General features: G+C 39.7%; 1 protein-coding gene across 2 annotated transcripts in view; it reads left to right on the forward strand.

Moving 5' to 3' along the window:
- Positions 1-18,081, forward strand: part of LOC134823426 (rho GTPase-activating protein 21-A-like) — a 41,952-nt gene extending 23,871 nt beyond the window's left edge. For both annotated transcript variants that reach the window (XM_063834893.1, XM_063834888.1), the window contains exons 11-16: positions 13,727-13,938; positions 14,090-14,206; positions 14,490-14,615; positions 14,885-15,010; positions 16,185-16,310; positions 16,555-18,081. In XM_063834893.1, coding sequence (XP_063690963.1) covers positions 13,727-13,938; positions 14,090-14,206; positions 14,490-14,615; positions 14,885-15,010; positions 16,185-16,310; positions 16,555-17,667 — 1,820 coding nt within the window. In that variant the 3' untranslated portion in view covers positions 17,668-18,081. The remainder of the gene's footprint in view (positions 1-13,726; positions 13,939-14,089; positions 14,207-14,489; positions 14,616-14,884; positions 15,011-16,184; positions 16,311-16,554) is intronic.
- Positions 18,082-18,288: the final 207 nt, after the last annotated feature.

An 18,288-nucleotide genomic window follows, 5' to 3' on the forward strand; every position in this document is an offset into this window, starting at 1 on the left:
TCCTCCCTCTTTACAAACACCTCCTCCCTCTTTACAAACACCTCCTCCCTCTTTACAAACACCTCCTCCCTCTTTACAAACACCTCCTCCCTCTTTACAAACACCTCCTCCCTCTTTACAAACACCTCCCCTCTCTTTACAAACACCTCCCCTCTCTTTACAATCACCTCCCCTCTCTTTACAAACACCTCCTCCTCTTTACAAACACCTCCCCCCTCTTTACAAACACCTCCCCCTCTTTACAATCACCTCCTCCCTCTTTACAAACACCTCCCCCCTCTTTACAAACACCTCCTCCCTCTTTACAAACACCTCCCCTCTCTTTACAAACACCTCCCCCTCTTTACAATCACCTCCCCTCTCTTTACAAACACCTCCTCCTCTTTACAAACACCTCCCCTCTCTTTACAAACACCTCCTCCTCTTTACAAACACCTCCCCTCTCTTTACAAACACCTCCCCTCTCTTTACAAACACCTCCTCCCTCTTTACAAACACCTCCCCTCTCTTTACAAACACCTCCCCCTCTTTACAAACACCTCCCCCTCTTTACAAACACCTCCCCTCTCTTTACAAACACCTCCTCCCTCTTTACAAACACCTCCCCTCTCTTTACAAACACCTCCCCCTCTTTACAAACACCTCCCCTCTCTTTACAAACACCTCCCCTCTCTTTACAATCACCTCCCCCTCTTTACAAACACCTCCTCCCTCTTTACAAACACCTCCCCTCTCTTTACAAACACCTCCCCTCTCTTTACAAACACCTCCTCCCTCTTTACAAACACCTCCCCTCTCTTTACAAACACCTCCCCCTCTTTACAAACACCTCCCCTCTCTTTACAAACACCTCCCCTCTCTTTACAAACACCTCCCCCTCTTTACAAACACCTCCTCCCTCTTTACAAACACCTCCCCTCTCTTTACAAACACCTCCTCCCTCTTTACAAACACCTCCTCCCTCTTTACAAACACCTCCTCCCTCTTTACAAACACCTCCCCTCTCTTTACAAACACCTCCCCCTCTTTACAAACACCTCCCCCTCTTTACAAACACCTCCCCTCTCTTTACAAACACCTCCTCCCTCTTTACAAACACCTCCTCCCTCTTTACAAACACCTCCCCCTCTTTACAAACACCTCCTCCCTCTTTACAAACACCTCCCCCTCTTTACAAACACCTCCTCCCTCTTTACAAACACCTCCCCTCTCTTTACAAACACCTCCTCCCTCTTTACAAACACCTCCCCCTCTTTACAAACACCTCCCCTCTCTTTACAAACACCTCCCCCCTCTTTACAAACACCTCCCCTCTCTTTACAAACACCTCCCCCTCTTTACAAACACCTCCCCCCTCTTTACAAACACCTCCTCCCTCTTTACAAACACCTCCTCCCTCTTTACAAACACCTCCTCCCTCTTTACAAACACCTCCTCCCTCTTTACAAACACCTCCCCCTCTTTACAAACACCTCCCCCCTCTTTACAAACACCTCCCCCTCTTTACAAACACCTCCCCCTCTTTACAAACACCTCCTCCCTCTTTACAAACACCTCCCCTCTCTTTACAAACACCTCCCCTCTCTTTACAAACACCTCCCCCTCTTTAGTCGTTAGTATCATTCCCCCAGGATGACTCATCACTTTCAGAATGGTTATCTTATTAATATACTCACTCCTGATATAGCGTGAAGTAGAACTACCAGTTTGCCAGTAATTCAAAATAATGTGACTTTATCAGAGATTACAGCAATTTAATAATTAGTTGGGCTACAGCCCACTTTCTAGCACTATATCTAGCACTATATCTAGCACTCTATTCAGTAATCTGTTCTTGTTCTGTGTTTTTACGGATAACTCAACAGCTTTATTTCATATAATATTCACATCATTGAGTCAAGTGACCACCATATTATATCAGCTGTTATTTACATCTCAACTGTTCAACAGTTTACCACCTTATTGATGATATCACACAGTAGTTCTACTTCTCCAGTTCTCTGTTTTTAGTACAAGTTCTCTGTTTACAGTTCATCTCTGAGAATTGTTTAGTGTTTACCGGGTCAAACTGTTATTTCCCTAGCCCCAATTTCCGCTGCTAATTAGATATTGGTTTGTTGAAACAGACCGCTCCTTATCTCCCGAGCCCTGTTTCACCCTTTCTTCCTTGTTACTCCTTCATATCTCACTGTACGACGTACGTTATGACTCTAGCTCTTGTTAACTTCATGTTGACTCACTCTGTAAGTTGCCCGTACCACTCACCCCCCCTATAATAAGCAGCTAAGTGTGGGCTCGTTACACGCCACACCAGGTTACCCCTCTCTCACCAGGCTGCCAATACCGCTTGTTGGTGCCGCTATTCTACCACTACCACTCTACTGGAGACCGGACTACTGTCCTTCTTCCTTGTTAATGTCCCCCGCCTTACTTTTAACTGTTAATCCTCTCTGTCAAAGTGTTCTCTGTCACACACACCGCCTTAATTAGCTAATTAGATAATTACAGTAATCGTGCAGACTGCAGTGTGCTGTCACAACATCTTCCAAACAACGCCCTATGTTGGTAATCATTTAATCGGACACCTCTAGTCTTCTCCAATCTCTAGTGGAGTTCAGGTTTACAGCAGATTATTTGTCAGGAAACTTGTTACCAAGTTCTGTTGTCCTCCTCTCATTTGAACTTGTCAGGAAACTTGTTACCAAGTTCTGTTGTCCTCCTCTTATTTGAACTTGTCAGGAAACTTGTTACCAAGTTCTGTTGTCCTCCTCTTATTTGAACTCGTCAGGAAACTTGTTACCAAGTTCTGTTGTCCTCCTCTTATTTGAACTTGTCAGGAAACTTGTTACCAAGTTCTGTTGTCCTCCTCTAAAGGAGACCGTGTTCTTCATAATAATAACCTCATGCAAATAGCTATTGTTATTATTGTTGTTTTCGTGTCACTTGACATGCTCTTTGTTGCAATTGTCAACGTAAATTGTAAAATGTTATCCTTTTGTTTAACTTATTATTAATATCTTTTTGTTCAACTTATTAATATTAATTTTAGAGACAATTTTAAATACAATTCTCCTGGGATAAAATAAAATACATCTTAATTTTGAACGCCCTTATTTTTCTTTTGTTCTTGCGAGACAGTGATCTAGTGAATACAATTACAACCGCTCATTATCTATCGCAAAGGAGATGAGCAGAACTTGGTGGTTGAGTAGTTGTTATTAACTTGACTCACTTGTTGCTAAAAGTTAGATCGCTGAGGTTCTTACTAGTAGTTATAACAGTGATACAATATGTATAGATACTGTTGTGGTATGTACAGTATTAATGAGTATACCTGAGTAGTAGAACTTGTAGGTTGAGCAGTAAACCTACTTCTAAAGTTATTACAGTAATAAGAAACAAGTCTCCATTTAACTCCTCTCTCTTCCTTTTTGTTACATTACAAACGTTCACCAAACTACAAATTTCTCTACATTTAAAAAAATTACCCAAATTATTGCTACCCGTAGAAACAACCTCAAATTCACCATTTTTCTCCAAATTTCCGGCACAGCGGTTTCGCTTGCGGTCTAGGATGACGTGAACCCAACAGTAACTGAACTCTTTTTAAACTTTTTATCTGTGTATATAAAACATTGTATATATGTTGCAAGTACGTACTGAAACCTGTATTGTTTGTAACGTGTTCTAGAACTATTATCTAGTAGTAAGTACTAGTAACTTACTGGTAAGTAGTAACTATTGTAAAGTAGTATTGTAAAGTAGTAAGTAGTAAGTTTTGTTATCACTGTTTTTACCGATAACAGGATCCCAGGTGGCTCCACCTGTACTACCTGCACTAACACAGTGTTAACACTGTGTGCTAGTCTGCTTGCTACCTCTATTATAGTGCAAATCTTCTGATCTTCTCTCTCTTTACTCACTTCTACTTTCACGTCTTGTTAATATCTTGTGTAGTCTCTTGTGTAGTCTCTGCACTACCAGTTTCTGTTGTGTGATGATGATGTTGGGGAGGCGATGGTTTGTCTTCAACCTGGGGCTGTGTTATGTGGGTGTGTACAGGAGGAAGCGAGAGAAGAACTTGTTCAAATTAAGTGTGAAAAACGCTTACGGTTAGTGACCTATAATAAAATAAAATAAGTAGTTCCCTATGATATCTTGTATAATGAGATTTAATGAAATAAGTAATAACACTCCCAACATAAAGTACACTTCTGGTATCCACAAACCTAGTTTAGCTGTACTAGATATACGTTAGACAACTTGTGAGCACTTGTGAGTATGTTATCAGTTAGGACAGGTCACAGTTATTGTTAACTAAACGGGTGACAAGGCAACACGTGACAAAGCAACACGTGACAAGATACCACGTGACAAGATAGCACTCCTTACTGTCTATCATTAGCAGGACGGAAACCGCTTAACACTTAACCAAGGTATAAGAAGTGTCACTCGACATTTCAGTATCAGTAAACTGGGAGTCCCGACTTTTTCACCGTCTAGGCACTTGTTGTTAGCCGCTTTATTTACTTTTTAAAGTAAAACTTCTGACCTTTTCTTCGAAACAGGTGAAAATATAACATCGCTTGTGTCATTGTTTCTCCAATAGGGCTTATTTACAAGTTTTTTTACTCACATGTTACTGTCTTGTTACTCACCAGTTACATTAGTCGCTAATTGAGTCTCCCACGTGGCAGCCCCACGTGACATGTCAGACATTTGGCACCTGTCCAACTACCTCAACACTCAAACTGTGTTGTTCACTGAGCCTTATTTCCTGGTCTCTATGATATCCACTATTCTAACATTCCCCACATCTTGTTACCCCACCACTGTTCTAGCTGCTAGCTAGACAGCTAGCTGGTCCCTTTTTACCTTGCTCAAGTAAAACGTTCTAGTCCCGGCTAATCAATCATTTTATCATAGATTGATCCCTAGTGATGATCTAGAGTGTTCCCTAGATCAGTGCTTGCTGTAATGTCTGTGCCACGTATTCCCGCCCTGTCCCTCTTTCCTTGACAATATCAGACATCAAGCATCATCTCCCCCTCATCGCGCACTGTATCTAGTCTGTGAGGAGGTCCTGCTATTAGACAGACCATTACAGTGTCCTAATTCTAACACACTTCACGTGTTCTATTATAAGGGTCCTCTCTCTCTCCTCTCTCCTCTCTCTCTCTCTCTCTCTCTCTCTCTCTCTCTCTCTCTCTCTCTCTCTCTCTCTCTCTCTCTCTCTCTCTCTCTCTCTCTCTCTCTCTCTCTCTCTCTCTCTCTCTCTCTCTCTCTCTCTCTCTCTCTCTCTCTCTCTCTCTCTCTCTCTCTCCTCTCTCCTCTCTCTCTCTCTCTCTCTCTCTCTCTCTCTCTCTCTCTCTCTCTCTCTCTCTCTCTCTCTCTCTCTCTCTCTCTCTCTCTCTCTCTCTCTCTCTCTCTCTCTCTCTCAGTCTCTGTAGGTCCTGTCGCTGTCTGCATCACGTGACTACCTGTTAATGAAGTGTGAATAAGGAGGGACGGGACTGTCTGTACACTCAGCTCCAGATTTCATCTTCTACCTCACTCTGTGTTGTGCGTGGTGGGTAATGTGTCGGTGATTCTGAGACTTGTTTTGGCAAATGATGGCATTGGTTTTGATAGATTACCCGGAAAGTCAGAAAGTGGCAGTAGAACTTCCGGTTACGTATTGACAGGTGTACTTCTGGGACCTGCTGAGTGCTGACAGGTTTCTTCTTATTTGGGTTACCTGGCAAAACTCTGGCGTTCGTTGCCGCGTTCTTTTGTGTCTGATCATGTCTTAATTCAGTGTTCTTGTTTTGTTTCATGTTAAAGAATGAAAAGCTTCCGTATGAGTATAGAAGCCAGGATACAGACTTCTTAAACTTTGCAATTACTTGATTTAACTCTTTCTTTTTAACTTCAATATATTGTTGATGTCATGTACAGGTATTAAAGAATATTAGAATACCAGCACGGGCCAGATTTCCACGTAGTTATAATAATATGTAATCTGTAGAGATGCACTTGTTTGAGCATTTGGTTTAGTATGAACGAAGGAGCTGAGGTTCCTTCTTCTGTTTCTATTTAAGGTTATTAAGATAACACGCCCTCCCACGCACCCTTATATGCAGCTCTCCCAATAATAGCACCATCAGAATATTAATATGAACATATTATACCTTCCCCCCTCCAGTTTGGAAGATAATACCTGTTGGTTTCAGTTCCCCTTACCAATTGGTAATAAACTCATTATACAATCAGCTGGTTCAGGGTTACCGCCATGTCCAGGGCCATCTTTTTCAGGGTTACTACCATGTTAATAACGATCTTTGGCACGACTCTGTCCTAGGTAACTTCAAACCAGTACCGGTCAAGAACTTCTCTCTTATCTGTTTCTTATCTGTAGAGTGGTGGGATGTTATCTTTATGTGAACTGAGAGGTGCTGACTTTCTACCTCTCCGTTTTTTACCTCGCAACTTTTTACAGCATTACCCGTAGGTAGTCAAGGTTTACATTTTTCTTAGATTTAGAATTCAATCATTCACTGCATACTTAAAACTATGAGCAAAATCAGGATCACAGCTATGGTTTCAAGCTCGAGAGGTTAAATATAGTGCACTTAACCCAACATTGAGGAATTCTATCCCTCCTGTACTTGTCTGGGTTACCGGCTATGTGACTGGTCAGCCAGCTGAGTCCCCACTTGGTTTCCACTCTGCCCAACTCAACAAGTTCTCTCACCTTTATCGTACTTGGCACTATTTTACTACTCGCCTTTTTTAACTGGGTTCAGTAGGCGTAACAAAGTTTACCTGTGTATGACTTGGCAGGCTGCTGATATTGCTGTGCTAGAGACTAGAGAGATCACGCCCTGTTCTCATGGCTAACTAGTTGTAGTAGTATCCTGATTCCTGGCTAACTAAACGTCTCACTAACTCGTGGTCTGTTCACACGGACACTGCATTTGTTAAAAGTGAAGTGATCATTAGATCCTGAGTACTGATTCTATTTACTGTTTGGTTAATAGTGATTATACTGATATAGTTAACAGTGTTACTCAGTGATCTAGTCCTTGTTCGATATTACTTCCGTTCTGAACCTGTAATGATAGCTATTATAACGATAGGATTAATGATAGTAGTGATGTAGTTGTGTTAGGAAGTGACGTCACTATCATTAGTGGGGTGTGTGTGTATGATACACCTGCCACCTCACCACCCTCACCACCTCACCCTGCACAATATGTCAGCTTCTAGAACCTCCTGTCTCCAGTCTCCCAGCTACCCTACCAGTTAGAGAGGGAGCATATAGTTACAGGTACTTGCCGGGAGTGTAGTTACTGGGTAGTACTATTTCCTTTCTGTCTAACTTTACTTCCTCTGACGTTAGAGATCCTTTTCAATGGCTATTTACCCTCCCTGACACCTCTATATCTCTCTCTCTCTCTCTCTCTCTCTCTCTCTCTCTCTCTCTCTCTCTCTCTCTCTCTCTCTCTCTCTCTCTCTCTCTCTCACTCTCTCTCTCTCTCTCTCTCTCTCTCTCTCTCTCTCTCTCTCTCTCTCTCTCTCTCTCTCTCTCTCTTTCTTTCTCTCTCTCTCTCTCTCTCTCTCTCTCTCTCTCTCTCTCTCTCTCTCTCTCTCTCTCTCTCTCTCTCTCTCTCTCTCTCTCTCTATATATATATATATATATCTAGCCTCTTTATCCGTCTCATATGTTTATGTATGTCTGATACCCTATCTAGTCTATATCTTGACTCTATATCTGTCTGATTCCCCGACATCTAGCCAGAAGTCCGTGTTAGTGTCTATGTTTGGACGTTTGTTTGGCAGTTTATTTGCAGCCCGCTATCCTGGCTTCTCCAGCCCAATTTCTCTGACAGGTTGACAGTTCACTAACCAGATAACATTAGATCATTTTCCCTCTGTTGACAATCCGTGGTAAAACTACTAGAGTGATACAATATTATGATGATTTTTTACCTGATTTGCTGCTGTTGTCATATATATATGCACCTGTTTGTTTTTATTTTGTTTATCAGTATTTGTATTGGTAAGTTTTCAGTTATTTTTACCGCTGATTTTGTAGATTATTATCTTGTTTATTAGGTGAAAGGATTGTTGGCTCTTGCTTTGCCATTTATTTGAATAACTTAGTCGCAGTTTGGTGACATTGTCTTGCAAAACCTTTAGTTTTCGCTGCCCATCTGAGAAATTCAAAAATTCTATCGCGAATATCACCCCTTGCACCGTACTATGTTTAATGTTTATTAGTTAGATTATTTTAACTCAATATTCTCACCCCTCCCACACACAGTACAATAGAATAATAGTACAATAGATTAGTAGTACAACAGTCGTGAAATCATTACAATAGATTGAATCTCATGATACGTAAAACTTGACAAACCTTTTCATAATCTGTTTGACCAGTGCAGTGTTTTCATGATCGCTGAAGCTTCTCACCGCAACAAACACCAGATCCTCTGTTTCATGCTCGTTGCCCCGGTCCCTCGTGTAGAGTTATCACTGCTCAGTATCCCGACAATCAGGAGTGTGCAGTAGTAGAGTAGAGGGCAATTCCACGGTAAGGTTCCACTTGGTGAAAATGAAAAATGTTAAGATAGGCACCTAATTTTGGTTAAAATATGTTCATTAGACTCTTAACCTTACAGGTCAACAAAAGTTTTTTGTTTCATATTGCGTTAACTTTTGATTTTTCTCATTCAAAGGAACACTACTCGGAAATGAAAAAAATCGTTCAAATTTTCAAAGGGCCATAGTTTGGGTATGCAGCAATATTTCTCTATGAAATTCCATACACTTAGGCATATGCATAAGAATGAGAGCTATGCAAAGTTTCAAAACCGTTACTCAAATACTTTTTCTAAAAAATTTCCACAAAGATGGTGTCACGTCCGTCACAAAATTAAGCAAAAAAGTTTTTTCAGAGCCACATAGTGCTATTTATATTCAAAAAACCACTGTAACCTATCTCTTCTGAAGGTAAGGGAGTACCGTAGAAATTATCAGGCTTGTATCTTTTAAGAAAAAATTTTTGTAAGGGGGGTCCCAACTTGTCGCGTCCGTCACATTTTTTTGAAAATGCTCCAAAAAATCTTTAAACAAACTTTAAAGGCATTTTTCTTAAAGCTGAGGCCGTCCTCAACAAAACTATGTCGTCAAATCAAAAATTGGACAGAAAATGACCGAGTTATGTATACTTTTGTATATGCCCATATATGGGCATACGGCTCACTTTTAGCCATTTTTATCCATATTTCCATTATTTTGACTAAAACCAAGACAAATAGAAGTCAAATAAGGTTGGATTGTGTTGACTATGTTGACTAGACTATCAAATAACATCATATGCAATTCAATAATTAAATTTACTGAGTTATTGCCATTTTATTTGCTTACAACTTTTTCAAAGGTAAAAGGCACAAAAAATGGACTTAACCCTATTTTCGCATATTTTTGAAGTAAAAATTTAATATCTTCCACATTTTAAACACTAAAGTAATGAAACTTTTAGGAGATGGTCTCAACAGTATGATGCGTTGAACAGTGATGAATGTTTTACCAGAGTTGTAAATTTGTTCAAGTAGAGAAATAATTGATGCCCCCAGACTGATACCCTAGCGTATGCCCAAAATGGACGATTTTGGCTATTGCAGACCTCTTGGGGGTATTTGAGGCCTAAAAATTGGCATGAATACAGAGTAGATGTCACTGAACAAGATAAAAGTGTCAAGTGGAAGTTTTGGAAAAATTGAAAAAAAAACGTGTGTCCGTCACAGTCACGTCTGTCACAATTTGAAAATGGCGCCACGCAAACAAAAATTGAGCAATCTCCAAGAAAATGGCATCTCAGAAATCCCTAAACCTTCTTCTATCATTGTAATTCCAAATTAGATACAATAGATAACTTTTTGAGATAAATTTGGGTACCATCTGAGTAGACACCCAAAAAAAGTGTCATATTTACGTCACGTCCGTCACAGGGGTGCTATCTCAGAAAGTAATAATGGTAGGGGTCTGAAATTTTCACACAACCTGTAGCAAGGTTAAATGTGGACTAATAAACAGTTGGAGCTGATAAATAAACAACATCTCGAGTATAACATTCGTTTGAACTTTAAAAAACAGCAAAATCGTGGTGTCCGTCACGGTGGAATTGCCCTAGAGTAGAGTAGAGTAGAGTAGAGTAGAGTAGAGTAGAGTAGAGTAGAGTAGAGCGCCAAGCTGTCTCCTCGAACCTACGTAATATGTAGTTAGTGACGGTTCACCAAGGTGGGGTGCTGCTAGCATATTGTCGACACGTCATGTCAACTGTATTATATTCATACTACCATCTGTTGTTCTGGTGTTGTTCCGCTGGTATTCTGGTGTTATTGTGCTGGTATTCTTTGTTGTTCTGCAGTTGTTCGGCTGCTGTTCGGTTGTTGTCAGCTCGGCGGGTTGGGAGTGGTGACTTTGAAGTTTAAACTGGGAGAAGTTGAGAGGTGTTGTTGCTTTGTGTAACTTTATATCGTTACTGTCAGTGGCGGACACACTTTGGTGTTGTGTACGCCCTAAAGCTCTGGGTTATTGTGTGCCAGCTCGTGTCTGAAAATATGAGGATTGTTGAGCTTGTGTGATGTTTTGGCTACTTTCCTACAGTCCACTTTGTTTAACTACTCACGATCTGCTATTAAACCCAATAGTTGATCAATTAAAGGTTCTTTTCCTGGTTGGTGTAAACTGATAAACTATTATAGCTTTATCAGAGGCTGGAACACATGACCAGTGTAAGCTAAACAACACTAATCTGTGTCGTTAATTGTTCCTGTTATTGTACATTGTTACCTGCTTTCTTTTGTAACTTAATCATCTTGTTGTGACAGTTACATTGTATAGGTTATTGTTAATTCAAAATTGGTCGGCTTAACTATCGATAAAATGATATTTACGTATCTACAGTTAACCAATTCCTAAATTATTCGCTTCCTAAACGTTCTAAACTTCAATTTCTATAATTTACGTTCTGCTTTATTTAATTTAATATGAGCCCTTTTTATGGCTTCATATAATTTAAAGGGCAAAGTGTGCGCTAGATTAGCAAGCTGACGTAGTATTTCTTGTACACTTCTCTGACGCTTATCTTCGAGTTTGTAGTTCTACTGTACTGCACAGGGCACCAAGTCCTTAGCTTCATTATTTCTTGATAAAACCACTGCACGCGTGGTTTGGGGCGTGGTTTGTATCAGATTCGGATCTAATATTCAGTTGTACAGTGCTCCTTTATCAATCACACTGTTATTACATTTCCCCCTCACACTTCATACAACACGTGTTACTACCACTAGAAATATCAGCTGTTCTTTATCACAGTTCCGTATTGCCCTTTTATTACCTCTCTTATTGGCCATATTGATTTATTATTACAATATCACTGCGAGATATATTCCTTACAAATATGATATAGCATCAGTGCGGTATTGTTGGATTATTTATAGAGAGCTGACGACCAATAACTTGACTTCTTGCTTGTTGCCCTGTTAGTGTTATTAACTACTATTACATAACACATATTATAATAATAAAAGTAGTGACTTGTAACGGTAAATGTGTCTTGTAATAGTCCGCTCACTTACATAACTAGAGATAAACACTAACTAATTAGAGATAAACACTGTTCTGCTGGTGAACACTAGTGCTGATTTCCTTGGTACCCGGGTAAGTCAGCAACAGCGGACCTGTCTACCTCGTTAACTAGTAGTTAATGTGCACAGTGACACGTCTAGTAGTTAATGTGCACAGTGACACGTCTATTAATACTATTTAGTTAGTTCTCCCACTCTTAAACACAATCTGACCTTTATTAGTAGTCTCACTAAACATCACTTCTTACTATTCGCCACAATCGCCATTGACGTCAGCAATTACGTTGGCGACAATATTGAAAAACTCGAAAATCTTGACTAATTAAGTTTCTATAAATTCTAAGAAACGTGTGCTGAGGATCAGTGAAGTGATGAAGTGTTATTATGTGTTTTATCTCTACAAAACACAGCTTTTATTCACATTTAACTAACAACAACAGATTTACAACTCCCTGTGTTACCCGCTTCTTGATCAGTTTGTGCTCGGTATATAGCGGCCTGTATATAGCGACCTGTACAGCGGTCCGTTTGTGGCACCTTGTATGTTTTCTGCCGTGTTTTTCTCAGAAATCTAACTAATAAATTCCTTGACGCGAGTGATTAATTCCAGGACGCATAACCCAACTTGTGCCTCTGTTTCTCGTTACCTTGACCTCTCTTACAGGGTGTTTTTACATACTACCAGTTATTATAGCCTCGTACCAGTTTCTATATTCCACCTATCCAGTAACTAACCGGAAGTGTGCTACCCTGCTAAGCACGTACAGTTTAACTGTCTTTAATTTGCACGTGCAGCAGTAAAAAATAAAGTATTTTATTTCTCCTCTCCTCCCACAGTTCCGTGTACACTTAAACTTTGTGTTCACTAGACGCAGTTCCGTTGTCATGGTAACAGTGTCTGGCAGCTAGACACGCACGTGAACCTTGTTTGATGTCTCTTTCTAGGTTTTCTATTTGACTCCTTTACTTTACATCCTCTTCACTTCAAACAGCTCTTTTTATATTTTACTCTCCTTTAAGTGTCATTTGTTTGACTAGTTCTTTTTTCTTTTGATGGCAATTTTTTGACTCTTTGAAGATTGCAGTAGCTTGTTTGATATGGATTTAATTGCGACAGCGAAATGTAATATTAATATTTGATACCCACTTAATAGCCGGTCCTTCTGATCAATTATAAGTGTTACTTTCCTTTAAATCAGCAACAAATTGTCAGCAGTTTAGTTTGTGCTTTACTCTTGATCGTTATCTGCAGAATCTTGATATCTGCCTCTGAAACAGAGTCTCAAATCGCTATTAATTGGTAACTATAACCTTCAAAATGGAGAGAAGGTTCTCAATTTTGCAGTTTGTTGTTGCCTATTATCTATTATCTGTGATTTGCATCTCCGTTAATCTCTGACTGGAACATATCTCCCGGGTGTTTAACCCACATTGTGAAAGTATTATTGTAACAGTCAAGGTAAACCCCTCCCAACCCAGCCATGAAACCGAAGGATCTGATATATTTGAGTGATGCTTACAGCTACCTGGTCAACTCGGCTCAACACAAGAACTTCTGGCCACGATACTTAACTTTTAACAAACTAGGGGCAGCCAACCTTAACAAGGACTTAGGTACTGCTCGGGACTGGATAAAATCTCTGCTTTATTATCTATAATAATAATCGTTTGTTAAGCTCATTATATCTGTGTGTACTCCTGCTGTCAAGTATTAAACTGCAGTGTTAACCATGTAAATTAAATCTAATTAATATTTAGTATCTATAGTACAGTACTAACTAACTAACTAACTAACTAACTAACTAACTAACTAACCAAACTAACTAACTAACTAACTAACTAACTAACTAACTAACTAACTAACTTACTAACTAACTAACTTACTAACTAACTAACTAACTAACTAACTAACTTACTTACTAACTTACTAACTAACCTAACTAACTAACTAACTAACCAAACTAACTAACTAACCTAACTAACTAACCTAACTAACTAACTAACTAACTAACTTACTAACTAACTAACTAGCTAGCTAACTAACTAACTAACTAACTAACTAACTAACTAACTAACTAACTATATTTCAGATTTCCCCTCGTTCGGGAGCACCATAGACAAGTGCATGAAGTGCAGTGTGAACAAGCTAGTACCAGCAATAGTAGCCGGTTGTATACGTGAAGTAGAAGAAAGAGGACTCAGTACTACTGGTATCTACAGACTCTCAGGGAACGAGAAGGCTATACACTCCCTTATTAACCAGATCGATAGGGACCCTAGAGCAGTGGACTACAAAACACCTGTTAGTACATATTATCAGCTACTTGCTTATACGGAGGGGTTATTATTCATATTAAATACGTCACTCTTATAATCAGTATAATATATCAAGTGCACAATATTTCACTTAATTTTCTACTACTACATGTTTGTTAACCGCCCCCGCCCCTCAGCCGTGGACAGATATACACAACACATGTGCTGCGCTGAAACAGTTCTTCAGGAGACTTGCAGAGCCTCTCATACCTGCGCATCTGTACCCGCTCTTCATGGACGCTGCTCAATTATCTGTAAGTCACTAGTCACTATTATAGTAACCACAGTAACCTGGCTATAGTAACCCTAGTTACCGCAGTAAGAATGCTATTGCTATAGTTAATCATATATATTATATACATACATACTATAAGCTTAACATTAAAAGTTAGCATGTCTGCTCATTCCAAAGTGCAAAATTCCATTAAGAATCCAAATAGTTTGAACAAAGCTGATGTTTTGTTGAGGATAGAGATTACTCCTCATGTTGGTGTCTCTAAATGCACTACTAAGTTTGTTATCAGCATTCTTCTCCAGGAGCTAGAGGAGAGACAAGAGAGACTGAGGGTCTTGATTAAGCAGCTACCGGAATGTCACCTAGCAACCGCTAAACTCCTGTTTGGACATCTTGTTAAGGTCGCTGCTAATGCTGAAGTCAATAAGGTATTTATAGTTAATAATATTACGTTATTTATATTACAACTTTTGAACTATTTAAACTATTTAACTAGTCACTGTGTGGATTTCTTAAGTTATTTAGTTTTTAGCTATTATTCAACACTCGATTAGTTACGGAATGCTTGAGTTTCTAACTCAGACTGGGTATCATTTTATGGTCTCCTTTCTGAGAAAATCAGAACCCGTACCAGATCAAAGGGGAATGTTAACATTTAACAAGGATTACTACGTTTTATTGACCTAACATATTTCAGATGCACACTTACAATCTAGCGATAATATTCGGACCTACAGTGATCAGATCTCAGAACAGTGACATGGTATCTCTAGTTGCTGACATGTCCAACCAATATAAAGTCGTGGAATGTCTTATTACCAAGGTAAATACTTCAAACTAGTGTTGTCATGATTATAAATACTCTGTGTTGTCATAGTAATAACTAATGTTGCAATGGTAACAACTAATGTTGCTATAGTGGTTGTCAGTTGTGTGTATGTCTCATGTAACCACTGTTGATTTTGAAGAATGTCACACACACTCATGTTTCCAAGTTCGTTAGTGTTACTAATGAGTAATGCTCTCAATCTACTCTCATGTCTCACTTTTCACTACATCACAAGCTGTTCTAATTATCTCGTTAATTAGCTCATTTTAATTAGTTTTCTAATTAGCTTCTAATCAGCTGTGTGTTCACCTGTTAAAACAGAGTGGGATCGTGTGACGTTCTCAGTTGAGCATGTCTCAATATAAGTCCTCTGTTCTTGTTCAGCTTATTACATGTTCTCGTGTCTAACTGTACAGGATTCCGCGTGTGTTGCTGTGATAACACGTTTAGTTGCCTCACTGTACCCAATTAGTCCGTTTTTGGCAGTTCACCTCCTACGCCATCTGTTCAATTACCAGATAGTATTAAACAGTTGATGGTTGTTACACCCGGCTCTAGTTAATTGTTCACATGTTCCCCAGTTAAAAGAGAGCACCTACCTTTGTCCAGTAACAATTGTTACCACAATGTTATTGTGGTTTGTCCCACCTTGTGGTTTTGTGGTTGATATTGATCAGAAGTTACACCTCTTGTTCCACCAATGTCATTGTTAACGTTTTAAAGAGCGTCGCTTTATAAGTGTGTATTAAAGCTCTCCCACTGCCTCCAGTTTCAGTCACAATTACCTCCCCCACTGCCCTTTCTCTCTCCCTACTCCTTAGTGTTGTCCTGTGAAGTGTAGCTGTGTGAGGTGTGATCACACTGTGTGAGGTGTGATCACACTGTCACACTGTTATTAACCCCTAGTTAGGTCACTGATCTGGTCTATTAGAACTCCCCCACAGTATTACTGTATGGTGTGTGGGGCGGGGCTAACTAATCTTACTCTAATTGCTCCTTCATCAAACATGTCATCGTATCTGTAGCTGTGTACTATTGTTTCTCGCTTTTTAAGCAGGATTGTTTGTCGTGAAGTTGTCGTTTCATTTGTCCCATGTTTTTAGTTTGCTGTTTATGTTATTTCATTAGTTGTTTACTTCATCGTTCTCTAAAACTCTTCTACTTACAGTATAGCTACGTATTCGAAGAAGAAGAAGAAGAAAATACTGTAGAAGAAGAAAGCAAATCAGACGAGAAATCTGAAAAGTCAGACGAAACTTCGGAAAAGTCACACAAATCTGCTCAGTCTGATATGGTTAGTCCACGTTCTTTAAATCTTGTCAATACTGTGCCCTTAATAAGTACAGCTGTTGGTAAAATATTTAGAGTTTAGATGGCGATCGTAAAAGTTGTTGGAGATTTGAATTGAAATTACATTTTTATTCCAATGACTTATCAAAGTGAGCTCTAGGAAGGAACAGTTCCAGTTGTAAAACTATACATATAAATTATAAACTGCTAACAATTATCATGTTTAACAAATCTCTACCTTTTCTCAGGGATTATTCAGTCAGAAAAAGTACCGGCCCTCCCAGAACGGCCTAGTAACTCCCTCTGATGATAGATCCAGCTTACCTACAGACTGGAAATTCGAGAACGGAACAGAAAATGAGAAATCAGATCACGTGACAGACAAAACAGATAAGAGCACTCAGTGTAACATTCGTAAAGCTCAGTGCAAGTCTCCTCCGCAATCATCTGAAGATAAGATAGTGTACAGGAAAGAACCGGTGGGAATTGTTCACCCCTACAAAGACGATATCAAAATGAGACCAGTGTCTCGTATCTTTGATAAGAGACTTGTATCTTTGGATACAAGTCCTAGAGAGGATACCGAGCATGGACCTAAGAAGAGTTTGAGTTTAGAGTCTCTGTTGGATGTTATAAATGCAGAACAGCAGCAGAAGAGGCAGCTTGCTAAGAGAGGATGTAGTCAACAGTTCGAGTCAATCCACAAGTTCGTTAACGGACTGCACCAGAAGAACACTAGAGTCCAGCACTCCGTCCCCCTTAAACCCGCAAGTTGTCCCAAAAGCCGGGGAGTTGCCACCTCTACAATAGTCCCATCTACTGGACCTGTAAAACCCATCCACTCTGTACCCGTCAAGCCTGTCAAACCGCAGCAGCAGCACATCTACTCAGTTCCGTATAGGAGATCTTCGGAAGAAAGGACAAGCGACCGGGCCAACTCGGACTATTATCGACATGACATGATCCGAACTAACACTCGCAAGTCAGCTGATATAAGCACTCGCAAATCAACTGACATTGGCACTCGCAAATCATCAGACATTAGCACTCGCAAGTCGCTAGACTCCAGAGGTCGGAGCGAACACAGGTGGGCTGAGAACATGTTACACACCCACCAAGGCAGCCACCCCGCCATCCCCGTGTCAGACCATCAGACACGTGATGAGACACGTGATCATCGCCCACGTGTCTCCCGGTCACATGACCTCATCAGAAACTCCCGGTCAGCTTCAGACTATTATCAGAGGAATGATCGGCAGAAGGCACGACGTGGCTCTGATTCTAGAGCCCGGTGGCAGCCCGGACACACACACAAGTGGGTCCTGGACAATAACACTACCCTGTTAGAGTCTACTTTGTAGTCATGGTAACGCCACGTTACTGGAATCTACTTGGTGGTCAGAACTTAAATATGTTTTTAGTCTGGTTTAGAATGTTTTGTTATGAGTAAATTAATTGGATTGTTCAAAACTAAAGACAGTTGTATTATCGCAAATCCTACAGTTCAATTTTGTGTTCTAGTAATTTTAGATCGTTATATGCCTTCAGTTTATTAAGATTTGGAGTTGTATAATTTATAAAGCATGGTAAAATATATTTGTATCATTCGGTATTATTACCATGACAGCGCTTGTATTTCAGCATTTTATGTTTCCATGTTTTTTTTTTCGGAGATGACCCTATGTTATGCCTGTTTTTAAAACGATGATTGTTAATTTGAAACCTATTCTATGAAATTGTAACATTTTGGAACGTTACAGCTTCGCTAACCATGATATATTATGCCGGTCACCGAAGATATAGTTAGTGACTTAGTTCGGTGCTATAAGACTGTTCATAGTTAGAAAAATAGTAGTTAGAAATTAGATGCTTAATTTTTGATTATATTCCCGCCGTACACAATGATAATGAACGTCATTAATTTAAACCGTTTGGTGGTCTAGAGGTCAGTGCTTCAAAGTGGTTTACAAAATGAACCTCTT

The sequence above is a fragment of the Bolinopsis microptera genome, chromosome 1, assembly GCF_026151205.1.
Source record: "Bolinopsis microptera isolate Bmic1 chromosome 1, MBARI_Bmic_1.0, whole genome shotgun sequence".
NCBI classification, from domain to species: domain Eukaryota; kingdom Metazoa; phylum Ctenophora; class Tentaculata; order Lobata; family Bolinopsidae; genus Bolinopsis; species Bolinopsis microptera.